This window comes from Paroedura picta, chromosome 2 (assembly GCF_049243985.1).
Source record: "Paroedura picta isolate Pp20150507F chromosome 2, Ppicta_v3.0, whole genome shotgun sequence".
Lineage (NCBI taxonomy): Eukaryota > Metazoa > Chordata > Lepidosauria > Squamata > Gekkonidae > Paroedura > Paroedura picta.
In genome coordinates this window covers 131,274,601-131,290,558 of record NC_135370.1, presented here as the reverse complement: position 1 = coordinate 131,290,558, position 15,958 = coordinate 131,274,601, and the positions used below count along the sequence as shown (strand labels likewise).

General features: G+C 40.6%; 1 protein-coding gene across 1 annotated transcript in view; it reads right to left on the bottom strand.

Annotated features, from left to right (window-relative positions):
- LOC143830357 (cytosolic phospholipase A2 epsilon-like) overlaps positions 1-15,958 on the bottom strand; it is a 59,565-nt gene that overhangs the window by 33,927 nt on the left and 9,680 nt on the right. Inside the window, exons 5-10 of the mRNA XM_077322776.1 lie at positions 14,417-14,457; positions 7,951-7,993; positions 6,281-6,341; positions 4,235-4,398; positions 2,739-2,834; positions 989-1,026 (exon numbers count right to left, since the gene is read on the bottom strand). Coding sequence (XP_077178891.1) covers positions 989-1,026; positions 2,739-2,834; positions 4,235-4,398; positions 6,281-6,341; positions 7,951-7,993; positions 14,417-14,457 — 443 coding nt within the window. The remainder of the gene's footprint in view (positions 1-988; positions 1,027-2,738; positions 2,835-4,234; positions 4,399-6,280; positions 6,342-7,950; positions 7,994-14,416; positions 14,458-15,958) is intronic.

Genomic DNA, 15,958 nt, shown 5'->3' with positions numbered 1-15,958 from the left:
TGATCTAGATGAAGCCTCTGGCATAGCTGGTCTGGGGATTTGGATAGGGTTGTCATCAGTATGTGGATGACACCCAGCTCTATCTCCTAATAGATGGATGGCCGGACTCCCCTCCCCCCGCCCACCAGAAACATTTGCCAGATGTTTGGAAGCTGTGTCTGGATGGCTCAGGAAAATTCACCTGAAATTCAACCCCTCCAAGACAGAGTTCCTATGGCTGGGTAGAGGGGAACAGGATCAGGAAGTGCTTCTCCCCTACCTAGATGGGGGCAGCTTATGGCTGTGCCAGCAGCCAAGAACTTGGGGGTCATATTTGATGCCTATGGAGGCTCAGGTCATGAAAGTAGCCCAAGCAACATTTTTCCATCAATGCCAGGCTAGGCTACTTGCACCCTACATGTCCTCAAACCATCTGGCCACAATGATCCATGTAACAGTCACTTCCAGATTAGACTTCTGTAACTCGCTCTATGCAGGCCTTTTCTTGATTCTGACCTGAAAATTGCAGCTGGTACAAAATGCAGCTGCTAGGGTTCTTATAAGGTCATCAAGGAGGTCCCGTGTCCGGCCTATGCTGGGGCAGCTGCATTGGTTGCCAATTGGCTTTTGGATCAGGTTCAAGGAGGATAGGAGAACCCTCTTTGGGTGCCCATAGAATTGGGCCCCATGGTCCAAACTTTTTTAAATGTAGAGGTTCTTTAGAGAAGCAGTTCCAACAGCTATGCTGCCAATATAGTGACTCTACCTCAAACACTCCCCACCAGAACACTGAATAGACAGGTTAAATTTCCCATAGACTTTAATGGTTCTGTAGATGATAATGGAGTTGATTTGGGTTAACCTCAATCACCTAAATCTGAATCCACCTACCAATAATGGGGTTAATTTGTCATATACTGAATCAATTTGGTTTAAATCAACCCTATTTTTAAAAAAAAACATTTTGATGTATATCACAAAACAAGAATGATGTAAACTCATCTCTTACCAATCTTCTACCTTTATAGTTAAATCAACAGTTGTGTTCTGAGAATGAAATCAAAAATAAAATTGTTAGTTTGGAAGAGATTTTGGGACTGTGTAATCTTCTTGTCACAAATTCCTGGGGGAACAAAGACAGCTGCCTCTTCTTCCTTTCATCAACCTACACATGTACACACAGAGAGAGAATCATACACTGACTCACCTTTAGAACTAGCAAGAAGTCAGATTATACAGTGTTTGTGATAAGTATATAATTAAATAATATCATACATAATTATATATTTATGCATGCTGCAGAGGAGTGGAGGAACTAAGCTACTCCTCAACACTTGCTACCCCTGTATTTGTAATCTCTGCAGCATCAGGAAGTCAATTCTCTTACCAAAAAGAAGCCCATACCTTCATAGGCAATTTCAGCTATCATTATATCAGAGTTACTACATCTTAAGATCTAGCTAGTGCCAGATCATTCCCCATCTGCAGGATATGAGTTCATCTCCCTGAATACAATGTTTCCATATTCCCTATAGCCACAGACAGATCCAGAGATCTTGTTCATTCCTTCATTAGGAATATACATATTCCTACATCTTTGGGGAAAGGAGCTATACACTTGCAGGCTTATAGTCCAAAAAATCTTGTTTTTCTGTTTGTAAAACTTCTACAATATTTGATAAATAACATAATCAGAAGCAGCACTACTACAAATATACAGGCACTAGCTTCAAAGCCCGTTCCTAAGAACAGACCTTGAAAGGGTCCCCTTCCCTGGCCAAGCAGCTTAAGGTGGCTTTGGGCCGCAGCTCGCAGCCTGATGAAATGGGGCGGGGGGCTGGCCAGCTTGTTAGTAGGCCCGGGACAGAGCTCCTTAGCAGGCAGTCAGCAGGCCAAGAGACCCTCATTAGCTGGCCCTGCTTAGCAGGCCAAGAGGCCCTCATTAGCAGGCCCTACTTAGGAGGCTAAGAGGCCCTTGTTAGCTGGCCCTGCTTAGCAGACCAAGAGGCCCTCATTAACTGGCCCTGCTTAGCAGGCCAAGAGGCCCTCGTTATCAGGTCCTCCACCATGACCCTTTGCCCAGGTTCCTCTCCCCTTACCTGCTGCTAGATTCAGACACTGAGACACATCTGAAAGCAAAGAGGCTAGAGTCCAGGGACAGAGGGCGGGAGCTGCAGGGGCAGGGCCACTCAGGGTGCAGCCAGTCAAAGAAATGAAATGCAAGCTATTTCAGACAATACATGCTACCAGGGTATGACAGGGTATCTCTGGTTCTAATCACAATTTGTGGTAGTAGTAGTAGCAGTGAATGGTGCCCATGTTGCTGTAGTATGCAAGAACCACAAGGGCTGGAACAATGCTACATTTTCTTTCCGTGTGATATTTATTCCCCTCCCACGTGATCCTCAAAGGATTTCATTGCCTGAAATTCTGCACATTTTCCTGTCCCTAATTATGGAACCACTCATTTTTCCATATTCCACATTGAAAAAAGTTTGTCCTGCCCAGTCCTTATAACATGTTTTACATTGTTGCACATCATTGCAAAGCATATTCTTAAACATTATCTGTACTTTGTGCAATAGTAAATGTATATATGAATGTATAATATTGAATAATCTATATTTATTGGCTTCAATCCATCGTAAAATTTGTTATGAGAACCTAACTCTGGTAGTTATGTATTAATTTGCTAGTCCTCTACATTTTATATTTTAGGTGCTCTCTGACATTTTTTTAACACTATGATAAACATTTACCTTGTCTACGACCATTTCCTTTTTGATAGAGAGTGAGTCCAGAGGCAAAGTGAGGCAAACTCTTTCTTCTGCACTAGTATTTCTTGCAGAAGTGGGCTAAAAGGAAACACACATACATGCTCCAAGATATGGAAAATTGTTCAACACACAAATACTTGCCTGTTCATTTAACTATCTAGAAACTCTATAGTTAATTACAATTTCACCAAGATCTGTACAGGCAAAGTGTTAAATTTCCTAATGACTTCCAGTTTGAAATTATCTTCTGGAGATGCTATTATTTTCTGTGGTGGTGTATGGGAAAATCTGAAACAGGTTTCTAAATTGGACTTCACTAGCAAATCTGATATTATCTCAGAGGTTGTACCTCACCACAGTGGTTATTTGCCTCCCTTTCAGTGGTTATTAATTTTATAGATCTTGCTATGCCTTGTCATACCCACTGGTGGCTAATCAAGAGTGGACCACACCACCCTGCTTAGATCTATATTAATTTCTACTTTGGGTAGCACTGTGTCACACCTGCTGTAATCTGTTGCATTACTTGAAATTTCAGCCTCACTTAAAATCCCCAGCTCCATGTATTTAGGGGTGCATTCCTACTAATTTAAGGTGACCATTTCATGCATGTAATGAAGTGAGCTCTGGCTCACTGTAAGTGTACCCTGCATATTTTCTCATCTGTGGCATGCTCCAGGATCTAAATGCACTAATGCCATGGGCAAAACTGTAATTGTGCTCTACGTACAGCACCACTATTGCAAAGAGGGCTATTTTTGCTTGTTCTCTTCTCCCTTGGCAGACTCCACTTCATCCCCATGCTATTCATGATGATCCCCCGATGCTCAGAGCACAGTATGTATTTGTGTGCGGGGCGAGTCAAATATGCAGCAGGGCAAGGGAATAAAGTTGTGCTCTGTGAGCTTCATTCTGATCACATTCTGATCACATTCATTTGGATTGAAGTTTGCATCCAAATTGCCACTTGAATTCAAATTAATGGTCGGATATCATATGACACCATAAATCCTTTTATTGACAACTATTCTGATCAAGAGAGGCAAAAGTATTTTGGATTTGCCTCTCTGCTAAGCAATTCTTTGCTTCCACTTATCTCTTTTACCTGAAGCTGTGCCGAAATAAGGCCAATCTCTGTAGCTCTGATGGATGCCAAGGTGTTACACCATAGGTCTGGCTTCAAAATGCTTCAAAGGAGATTTATAGAGAATCTTAAATGGTTGCTATTTTTGGCCATAGGATCAGAAGATTGCCTGCATCAAGACCTAGTCTCAGTCTCCTAAGTCATAGCCCTAGCTTTTAGCGATGGGTATATTGGTCAGAAAGAGTATGACTAATATTACACTGTAAGCTGAAAGACCTAGTAGATTAGAAATAGCTTTATGAATTTAAAAAATGCCTTTGGGCCTCCATTGGGGATTAAGTCTGGGTACAAATGAACTAAGCAAACAAACAAATAAAATGAATGGAATACGTACAAAGCATATTTTACATAGTGTTTTGGATAATTCAATTTCCAGAACAGATTGCTGATATTTTATGTAGTGAAACACAACAGGATCAGTGGGATGCACTGCAGAGTCCAGTAAAAATTTCTCTGTTTCCTCACAGGATCCTTGTACAGTGAATGTTAAGCTTTTATCTAGAAGGAAAAGACAAATCAGAAACAACATTTTACAAATAAATCTGGAAGATGTTAGGGATGTGCATAGGGGGGAAATTGGTATATTTGGGGTTTCCTGATTTAGTAGAACTTGAATCAACAAAATCACTGATTCCATATATCTATTCAAGTTTGGCTCATTCAAGAACCTTGAACCAATTCTGCTGAAATGCCAGAAAGCTGATCTTCAGGGATCACCTGTTTGGTGGCTCTCCCCACCCCAGCGTTCCCAAGCAGCCAAGAGCTGGTTCTTTGCTGTCTGGGAAGGCTAGAAGGAAAAGAGCCATTTAAAAAGCCACTAAACAGCTGATCCTTAAGATCAGCTGTTTGGAACACTCTCCTACCACCACCACTCTTCTCAAGCTGCCAACAACAACTAAATAACAACAACAACAACAACAACAACAACAACAACAACTGCTGTTTGGTTACAGCTGATTCATCCAGCAATTCAGCTCAGATACATCCCTGAAAAGTAACCAAATCAGCACCTGAGCCTAATTACCCATCCCTAGTCTCAACACCGCCCGTAAGGGGTTCTGGGGCGGGATGTGTCCGGGATGAGGAAGGGTCCGGATTGGACCCTTCCTCCGGACAGACAATCGGAGGGACCAATCGGCAGGTGCTTTGCGCCTGCCGATTGGTCCCTCCTATTCCCAGCCCCAGCAACTGTGAGCCGCGCGCAGCGAAGTGCCTCCGATGCATCAGGCCGCCCGCTCCGCGCGGCTGCCAGTGGCTCCCTGCCCGGCGGCCTGACGTGGTGAGAGGCGCAAAGCACCTCTCGCCACGTCCAGACACCGCCCGAGAGAGCCGCCGCCGACAGACCGCCGCCCGGGGGAGGCCCTGCCGCCCGAGGGAGCCCCCACCGTCAGAACATTGACCCACAAGGCTGTAAGTACCTAGCGCCCACTGTATTGGTCATACAGTGGGCTTGCTTACTAGTTGATATATAAATTGAGAAGAGAGAAAAATGATGTTAAGTATGCAAGAATGTGACAAGATTTTTTTTACCAATAATGGAGCTATTCAAAAAGCTTTTCATTGATATTATACATATTTGTATAAAGGACATAATATATCACGGGCAAAAATAGAAGAATACTTTGAAAGGAAAGTTTACCAGAGTTTACAGAAAAACAAAGACAAATTATGAATGGCTGCATAAGAATAAAAGACGTAGAATTATAAAGAAAATAAAACCAGGAAAAGTAATAGGATTGGATGAATTATCAGGATCATGTTATAAATGTTTTGAAGATGACCTTTGACAACCATTACAGAATACATTGAATTTTATTTTACAAAATGGAAATATACCAGAGACATGGAGTCTAATATGACCCTAATATGATAAGAAGTTACAGGCATATCTTTACTGAACAATGTTTATAATATGTTCACAGCTATTAAAGTGAGAAAACTGAAAAAATTACACAAGTACATATGATGAACATATTATTGCAAAAATGTATAAACTTTTATTAAAATGACACAGAAGATGAACAGGTTAAATAATGTATGATAAAATGGAACAGGAAACCCCAACTATTATTCCTCTGAAACCTTTTCATTCAGTTCATAAACCTGAATTCCTGGTGTTTTAAATTACTGGTTTTAACTAGAAGGTTTATGTATTTTAATATTATTTTCATTGTAAGCCACATTGAGTTCCTGTAAAGTAGAAAGGTGGTGAAAAAGTGTTTAAAATAAATATAAAATTAAAAACAATAGATAATTCAGACTGATAGGGGATGTAGCTTTATTCTTGTAGTTATATTTGTAAATGTTCAAGTGGCAGAATCTAGAAGAAAGATAAATGGTTTAGAATAATTGACTGTGTATATTAAAAGTAAATAATTACCTGTTGGTTCATTCTTCTTCTCTATGTTAACCTCTACCTCCAAGCGGGAAATTTCACGAGACTATAAAAAAGATGGCAATGAAAAAGCAAACATTTTTAGTTTCAGAATTATCCTTTATGCGCTTCATCTAGGATATTTTGGGTATAGCCATTACTTGACTCAGTTTCTTTATTTAAAAAACTATAAAGGGGACATCGGTGTCCCCACCTATGTATGAAAATTATGTCAGCAATTTATTGACAGACTTCCATTCCTTTGTTTTGTCCATTTGGAATACAATAAACAGAAATAGATAAAGATCAATACAACACATTTTAAAAGGTGTTAAGTAAGCAAACTGCAAAATACATCTAATTCAAAAATCTGAAAATTAAGTATTCACACACTACAATTCATTTGCCAGATATCTGGAAGCTGTAGCTGTCTGGTTAGAGCGGAGTCACCTGAAACTCAACCCCTCCAAGACAGAGATCCTGTGGTTGGGTAGGAAGGAGGCAGACCAGAAGGCACATTTACCCATCCTAGCTGGGATGCAACTGACTACTGTGCCCCAGGCTAGGAATCTGGGGGTGACTTTGGATGCCTATCTATCCATGGAGGCACAGGTCACTAAGGTGGCCAGGTAATCAGGTAATCACTTGCATACAAATGTATCCAAATATCCCATAAACCAGAAAGATATGTTCAATACAACATTGAGTAGAGGTGTGCATTCAGGATATATGAGCAGAAAAAATACCTTATCAATATTTTCTGGCTATTCTTTCAGCCAGATATGATTTGGAACTGAATTTTGGTTGCCAAAATGACGTCCTCCAAAATATCCCCCAGATAGTCAAATATATAAAGGGCAGTTAAAGGGACTGTAGTTAAAGGGCAGTTAAAGGGACCAGTGCCGGGCCTCAAGAGCTTTGGCAGCGGGCCGCGGCTCCCTCTCCCCGCCCCCGCCCCTGCAGCGAGAAGCTTGCCAGGTCGTGAGCAAATCGGCCACCGAAGCAGCCGATTAGCTTGTGGCCTGGCAAGCTTCTTGCTGCGGGGAGAAGGAAGTATGACTGCCAGCATGCCGGCGATGCAAATGTACACATGCAGACCTGCCACTCATGCACGTTTGCGCCCGACAGGGGCACAAACGCGCACATGCAGCAGTTTCAAGCATGCATGCATGTGCAGAGCCACCACACATGTGCACTTGCACACCCGCTGGGTAGCCTCATGAACTTGCGGGGGCCCGGGTCTACTTCTGATACTCCATCCTACTGATTGGACTAATTATGTAACATTGCAATCCTAAACAGAATTAAGCCTTTATAAATCCATTCAATTCAATAGGCTTAGAAGGACGTAACATTTTTTAAAGAAAATAAGTAACTTGCCTTATATCCTAGGACTTAAGGTGGCAGTATAAGAAAACTAAGCAATGGAAGATGTCTTGTCTTGGGTTTGCTGAAATATATATCTGAATCATTTCATAACTTTCATATAGAAAAGTCCTTTGTTTGAATGTTTTGTTTTCCCTTAACTCAATAGTTTGGTGGCCTGTAAGTTCCCTTGCCACAGGATGCAAAATGATAACAGAACCCAGAACTTTGAAGAATGCAGTAAAATATCATAGCCACATGCTCACAGTCACTGTATGATAAACAGGGAAATTATTAAAAATTGAAATTACCACTAATACGCCATTAGTAACAATATTTTCAAGAGGAACTGTGCTGCAAAACAAAATGAGAATATTTGACGTGTCATAACTGGTCTGGAAGAACTAATCTACTTATTAATATTCCCCATTAAGTTAAGATTCTATCATTCCATCTGATAGATACACAAATTATTTAAAGCTTAGTAATTCGATAATTATTATGCCAAGTTTCCCAAGTTTTACTAGTTCATACAAAAATATGACATAGGCATGTGCAAAAAAAAATAATCATATCATTTTGGGTTTGGCAGGATCCATTCTGGACTGATTTAAAGTCTTCCAAATCAGCTGATTCGATGCAAGGCTCTGGAGCGACTCAGCCCCATTAAAGTCAATGGCACCATTAAAGTCTATTGGAATTTTCCCATTTCCATCTTCACTCTAGCCTGGAGTGGGGTTTGAGTTAGATGCGCCAAACTTTCAGTGTAGCTTGAAGGTCCTCTTTTCTAAAGACCTCCCCCCAAAGTTTCAAGAAAATTGAACCAGGGCATCCAAAGTTGGTGCCCTATCTGGCCTCCATTGTATCTTATTGTGGAAAAAAGATTCTCTGGTCTACTCTTGCTCCATTGGATACAATGAAGACCTGATGGGAGAATCTACTTTGGGTGACCCTAGAACTGGAACCTAATTAATCTTGAGCTGGAATAAATCTTTTTAGAAAGTTAGGTTAAAAAAAACTAACGATAAAACCTGACTACACACTCTACTGTAGGAGGGCCACAGTGAGATGCAGAACCTCCCTCTGCCCCTAAGAATCCAAGAAACTAGTGAGCTTTAAGTCATCTCTAACAGAAAAACTTGCATTCAATGGAGAATGCACAGCCTGTATTTTAACTATTTAACTGTAATGTAGAAGTTGCCTTTTCTCTTATAATTCCTATTCCTAAACAGGTTAATTAGGAAAGGAACTGAAACCCTATCCTATAGTATTAGTAGGAGCTTAAATTTCCTAAAATAATCCTTCTTCTGTTTAAAGCCTATTTAGATGTTAAAACCAAATTGGGCAAATTCCTGTTCCCACACACCAAACCACCAACACACAGGTAACCCTAGCAAAATGCAGGCAGGAACACAAACCTACACAACCCTAGAGATTACATTTAATGTTCAGGAAAAACACCAGACCCTGCCCCTATGAGCAAAGCCACTACCTCTATCAAGAAATCTTTATGCGCCCAACAATGCAAAGGATAAATTCTATGCTGATTTTTTTCAGAAGCACATAGAAGTATTGGGTGCATAATTTGTTTTGATTGGTGATGTGAATGCTGTTCCGGACCCAAATCTAGATAAATCATTAAAAAGAAATGAAGCTAAGCTCCAAAAGAAGGTTTTATTGTATTTTAATCAGTTATCGTTATTTGACCCTTGGAGACTTTGAAACCCACAAAAGTAGAAATATACTTTTTATTCACAAAGGCATGACTTCTATTTGAGGATTGACCAATGTTGGCTTTCCAAATCATTATTGTTGGTCATATCTAAAGTGGAAATGCTAGCTAATACTTTTGTTGACTATAATCCACTGGAATTAGCACTGAACTATCAAAGAACTGGGATTAGAAGAAGGAAAATGAATGCATACATATTTGAAGATAAGCAAGAATACAGGGATGTGAAAAAGAACTCCAATATTTTTTTCAATTCTATCAAAAATCAGATGTTAAAATCACTACAATATGGGATGCAGGCAAAGCTTACATGAGAAAGGTGTTAATTTGACAAAATAATATGATTAAAAAGGAAAAGTGTCAAGAACTGAAATTTATCCAGGACCAGCTTTGGCAATTTGAAGAAGCACAATCAGGTGAGACAATCTGAACATATATGGAAACAAATCCTGGCTCTGAGTTTTAAATAGATAAGGAAATGTCTGGATTTTTTTAAACAAAAGAACTTTGAATATAGAGACAAATCTGGAAAACAGTTGTCCTATAAATTTCAAAAAAGGTTTCAGAATAATTCCATCTCTAGGCTAAAATACAAAGTTAAGGAATATTTTTGGAAAAATATATCCAGGAGAAGCCAGGCAATTTTTTCCAAGGTTATATCACTCAGAGAAGACAGGAAGTAACTTGGAAGTGGGGTATCTGAAAGATATCCTTATAAAGAAATTAACAATCAGCATAGAAGTATCAATTCAAGAAGTATCAATTCAAGAAGTAAATGATGCAATATTAGCAATGAAATCTCAGAAAGCACCTAGACCTGATGGATTACTGGCTGAATTTTATAAAGGAATGATACATGTAATAACACCTGTGTCACACCAACTTTTGGTTAAGATAATGGATACATTGGAAACACTGATTCCAGAATCATGGGAGCAAACATCAATAACTCTCATACAGAAGGAGGGCACAGGTTTGTCTTTGCCACAATCTTTGAGACCGATTTCACTACTGAATGTTGATTATATGTTTTTTGTTCAAATCTTAACAAAAAGGTTAAAGAGATATATTGGTGATGTGGTACATGAGGACCAAACAAGTTTTATGCCAAAAAGACTTATAAGAAATAACATTATTTGTGCAGAGGACTATGTGCAGAGGACACAACAATGTGGGGCTTTTGTTTTTCTTTATGTGGAAAAAGTGTTTGATAATGTTCAGTGGAAGTTTTTATTAACAACTTTACAAACTATGGACTGAGGAGAGATGTTTCTAAAACTGATTCAGTAAATATATTTTAAATAGGAAGCTAGAGTTTTGGTTAATGGAATGCTTACATTTCAAAAAATTCAGATAATGAAAGGAACCAGACAAGGTTACCCACTGTCTCCTTTACTATTTAATCTGGTCACAGAAACCATAGCAATAAAAATAAGATCCAGGACAGACATACCAGGACTTTTCATTAAAGGTATGGATTTTAAGAGCAGACGTTATGCAGATGATTTGGTTTTCTACCTGAGTAATCTGGAAAGTTCTCTCCCATGACAATTGGATGCTCTAAAAGACTTTGGTTATTGTGCTGGTTACAAAATAAATAGACAAAAAACCAAAATATGGGTTTACGGATCTCCAGAACAATTAACTTTAAATATAAACGAAAAAATGGGGTGCAAAGTCAATCCAGATCATAAAATATCTGGGAGTTGTCTTAGATAAGGATCTGAAAAGTTTATTCAAAAACAATTATTTGAGGTTGTGGAAGGAAATACAATAAGATTAAATAAGGTGATCCCAGCTCGCTGAGTAGGGAATCAACCCAATTCCCAGATTTGAGTCCGCTGCTCTTAACTACTGCACCATGCTGACACAATAATGATATTGATCACAGTAATGTTGACCTAGAGAAGAGCCTAATGCTGGAAGCGATCGAGGGCAAAAGAAGAAGGGGACAACAGAGAATGAGGTGGCTGGATTGAGTCACTGAAGCAGTAGGTGCAAACTTAAATGGACTCTGGGGAATGTTAGTGGATAGGAAGGCCTGGAGGATCATTGTCCATGGGGTTGCGATGGGTCAGACACAACTTCACAACTAACAACAACAAACTAAATATTTCCTGGTATGTATGCATGACAATTATAAAAATGAGCATTTTGACAAAAGTAAATTTTTATTTCCGGCCATTCCAATCGAAATTAAAGATAAGATTTTAGCTAAATGGCAAAGTACTATAAATAAATTCATATGGAATAGTAAGAGACCCAAAATTGCATTTAAAGCGCTTCAAAATAATACCAGAGGTGGGCAAAATGTACCAAATATAACATTATATCTACATGCAGCAGTATCATCATGGATAATGTACTGGATTCTGGACCCACTTTCAAGAGATTTGGGCCATCAACACCTGGAAAAATATTGACAGAGACTGTCTTCCAACACATCTTTGTTGAAATCTCCAAGTGAGTCATATTTTAATAAGACCCAACAAACAAGTTTGGGCTGTTTTAGGTATAAGGATCTGCTGATGGTTATGGGGAAATTAAAAATCTGTGACACTCTTAATAAAGAGGAATTGGTATTAGGTGGGTTGAATACCATCAAATTATGACCAGGTTTAAGTCCGAGTTCCAGACTCAAAAAGACTCTTGTCTAGCTTTGACCGAATTTGAAAATATATCATTTCAAGCAAAGCCTCATTTGTTGACATATGGAACTTAAGCCGAACAAGTTAAAAATGGTATGATTAAATGGATGCAGCACTTTAAGTGGACTATTTCATTAGATGAATGGGAAATACTTTGGAGTAAAACTGAAAAATGTACAAAATTTCAACTTTTGAGAGAAAATTGGTATAAAATATTTTATAGATGGTATGTAACACCCAAATTGTAGGGCAAAATTTCTATAGATTATGATGTTAAATGTTGGAAATGTAAAGAGACGTTTGGCTCTTTTTATTATATGAAGTGGACATATAAGAAGATCCACAAGTTCTGATTAAAAATCCACAATATTTTAGAAACAATGTTGAATATTAAACTTCCATTATGTCCTGAATAAGTTATTGAGTGTAATGCCTGAAAATATTCCTCGAAAAGCCAGAGATTTTTTCTTCTGTGCCAGCGATCCCCAACCTGTGGGCCGTGGACCACATGTGGTCCTTTGACTAATTGGAGGTGGGCCCCGAAGGACGCCTTCTCCCCCCCTCGGCCCTTTACTTCATCCCCCCCAGCCCTTTACAACACACTTCATTGTTGTGGCAATCTGTATCTTATTTTGAAGGGATGTTTAAACATTACCATTGCGATCAGAGAGCGTTAGGGCAGTGGTTGAGAGTAGAGGAGTACCCCCCCCCCACCGGGCCTCAGTAAAAGGCGGTGAGTGGTCCCTGGTGAGTGGTCTCCGGCGTTGAGTGGTCCCCGGTGATAAAAAGGTTGGGGACCACTGTTCTATGCAACTACAGCAGAAAGGATGGTGGCAGCAAGAGGTTCAAAATTACAGGATATTCCAAAAATGACAGACAGGTTGGACAAATTGGGAGAGCTTGCCAAATTGGCAAAACTGACTGCCCTAATGAATAATAGATCCAAAGAGAAATTTAAAGAATTGTTGTGGGCTATTTAAGTAGATAGTTATCTGATGTATTAGAACAGGCAATAACTATGCAATTTGTATTCATTTTGTTCTTCTTTCTTTTCTGTCCATTCTTTATATATATATAGAAAATAAATAAAAGTTGGTGGTACACCACCATTAAAATAAAGAAGGGAGGAAGAAAGCAGAAACAACAACAACAATGCATCTTCACAACAGCAACAGAGACCCAAAAATAGATTAAACAGGGAACAGCCCCCAAGAAACCAACAACCACCTACTACAACAAAGCAGCCAACAGCAACAGATTAAACAGAGAGCAGCCCCACCCCAAGAAACCAACAGCCATGCACCATACCAAATCACCCAACAACAACAGAGCTCTAAATACAGATTAAACAGGGAGCAGCCCCTTCAATAATCCAACTGCCATCACAACAAAGCATCCAACAGCAACAAAACCCCCAAAACAGATTAAACTGGCAGCGGTCTCCCCCGTAAAAAAAAAAAAAAAACGAAAAGGAAAAGGAAAAGGAAAAGGAAAAAAGAAAAAGGGAAAAGAAAATCCAGATAATCCCAACACCCTCCCCCTGCACCAAGCATGCCAACCCCACCCACAGAAACCCAAAGAGTAATGGAAAGGTAGAAAAGTGAGTTTAAATATGAGAAGAAAAGAAAGAAGAAAAGGTTCAAAGGGGGAATTCCTCAGGCCAACCTGTTGAAGTCTTCTCCAGTGATGATGATCTTCCAAAGTCCAGCACAGCAGCCAGTCAGCCAGCCAGCATACTCTCTGGGAGTCAGAGAAAAATCTCCACTCTACCAGAGCAGCAACAGCTCAGCAAAGCAGGGAAGCAGCAATGGGGTCAGGTAAGACCCACTATGCTGTTTATAGACTTTCTGGCCATGCACAATCTGTGATTGGCCAAGAGTTGTCCCTCCCCCCCCCCCAAATAACAACCCTGCCCTCCTGTAGGCTAAAACCTCCCTCCTGTTACTTTGGGTGACACATGCAGCAAGGTTAGCTTGTTGTTATATCATTGCAATGCTTTTACAAAAATGGATTGTAATGATTGGCTAAGCCACTCTAGGTAGCTTAGCCATTGGTCCACCTCCCCCACCCCCCACTCCCTTTTGCCCTAGGAAAAAGTAAAAAAGCAGGAAACAGAGAGCAGGAAAGCTACGAAATAGTTCCTGCTCTCTGTGTCCCTTTAAAGTTTAAATGGCCATCCAAAACAGCCAAATTGTGCTTTGTCTGTTTTGGACTACCATGATTCGGCCATTGAAACCAATAATGGTGGACCATTTTCAGCCAAAACAAGCCTGAATTGGGTACTTTTGGGGTGCAACAGTCCGAAATGCCATTTTATTGGTCTAATATGTACCATAATTTGGCTACTTTTATGATAATATGTATTAATGAGAATGTGGTGCAAATTCATATACTTACATGCTCTCCAGTCTAAACTCCACCTCTAGCTCTTCTTGTTTCTATGAAAAGAAAATACAGTAGGATACTGAGATCCCTTCTTTAACAATATGAGAGGCAAGATATTATAGCCACTACATATGGATTTATGTAACTGTTCTCAAAGTGTGGTTCTCAAAGTGTGGTGTTTTTTGGAAAATTCCACAGAGAAACAGTGTGGTGTAGTGGTTAAGAGAGGCACACTCTAATAAGGAGAACCAGGTCTGATTTCCCTACTCCTTCACATGAAACCTGCTGGGTGACTTTGGCCCATTATGCACGGCCGCCGAAACGGCGATTTCGGGTCACATGGAAAACGCGGAGGGGGAAGACGCGACGCATACCGGTTATGTACGGGGCGGGGCACGACGGCGGCAAAACCCAGAGTAACCGATTATGCACGCGGCAATCCGGGCGCCGCTTCTGGTTGCGCCCCGGTCACCCAGAAGCTGCGCTTTCTTCCGCGTTTCACTGACGCGGCTTTTTCGGCGGCATGCACCAAAGCTGAGGCCGGTTGCAGCCGGCTCCGTGCGTTATCGGTGATTTTAGTCGCCGCCATTCCACCCCGAATGTGTGCTAAACCCCCCGTGCATAATGGGTCTTTAAGAAGAAGAAGAGTTGGTTCTTATATGCCACTTTTCTCTACCCGAAGGAGTCTCAAAGTGGCTCACATCGCCTCCCCTTTCCTCTCCCCACAAGAGACATCCTGTGAGATAGGTGAGGCTGAGAGACCTCTGATATTACTGCTTTGTTAGAACAGCTTTATCAGTGCCGTGGCGAGCCCAAGGTCACCCAGGTGGCTGCATGTGGGGGAGCACAGAATCAAACCTGGCTCGCACTCCTAACCACTACACCAAGCTGATGTAGTCACAGTTCTCCCCTAACTCTTCCAGCCCCATCTACCTTACAAAGTGCCTGTTGTGAGAAAGGGCAGACAATTGTAAGCTGCTTTGAAATAATAACCTACTCTTCTACAACCAAACTTTCCTTGGAATACTTAGCTACAGAGGAGTGTTGTATATGGTCAGGGGGCCAATTGTGGTGATATAGTAGTTAAGAGCGGCAGCTTCTTATCTGGTCAGTTGGATTTGATTCCCCATTCCTCCGAATGCAGCCAGCCCTGATAGTGTTGTTCTGACTAAGCCATCTTGTCGGAGCTCTCTCATCACCATCCACAGGGGCTGTTACTGCACAGAGGATGCTATACTGCACTGCTGCCCTGTTTTCGGTCTGGGGCTAGTCTTCCCACTACCCGAGTCTTCCCATTACCTCACAGGAGCCTTTGGCCCATTTCCCTCCTGTCCACCCTGGATTTTCACTACCATACAAGGTAGCCGATGGACAGGAAGTAGAAACTTCCTGCCATTTGTTTAAATTGACAATTTTGTGACATGGCGAGAACTCCCTAATCACTGTCCATCACGCACACCTCCCCACACAGTTCAGAACTGCGAAAATCAATGTTTTTTTTTATATGCGTGGGTCACAGATGTAAGTAAGCCTGAACTCCTTCCCATACATAGG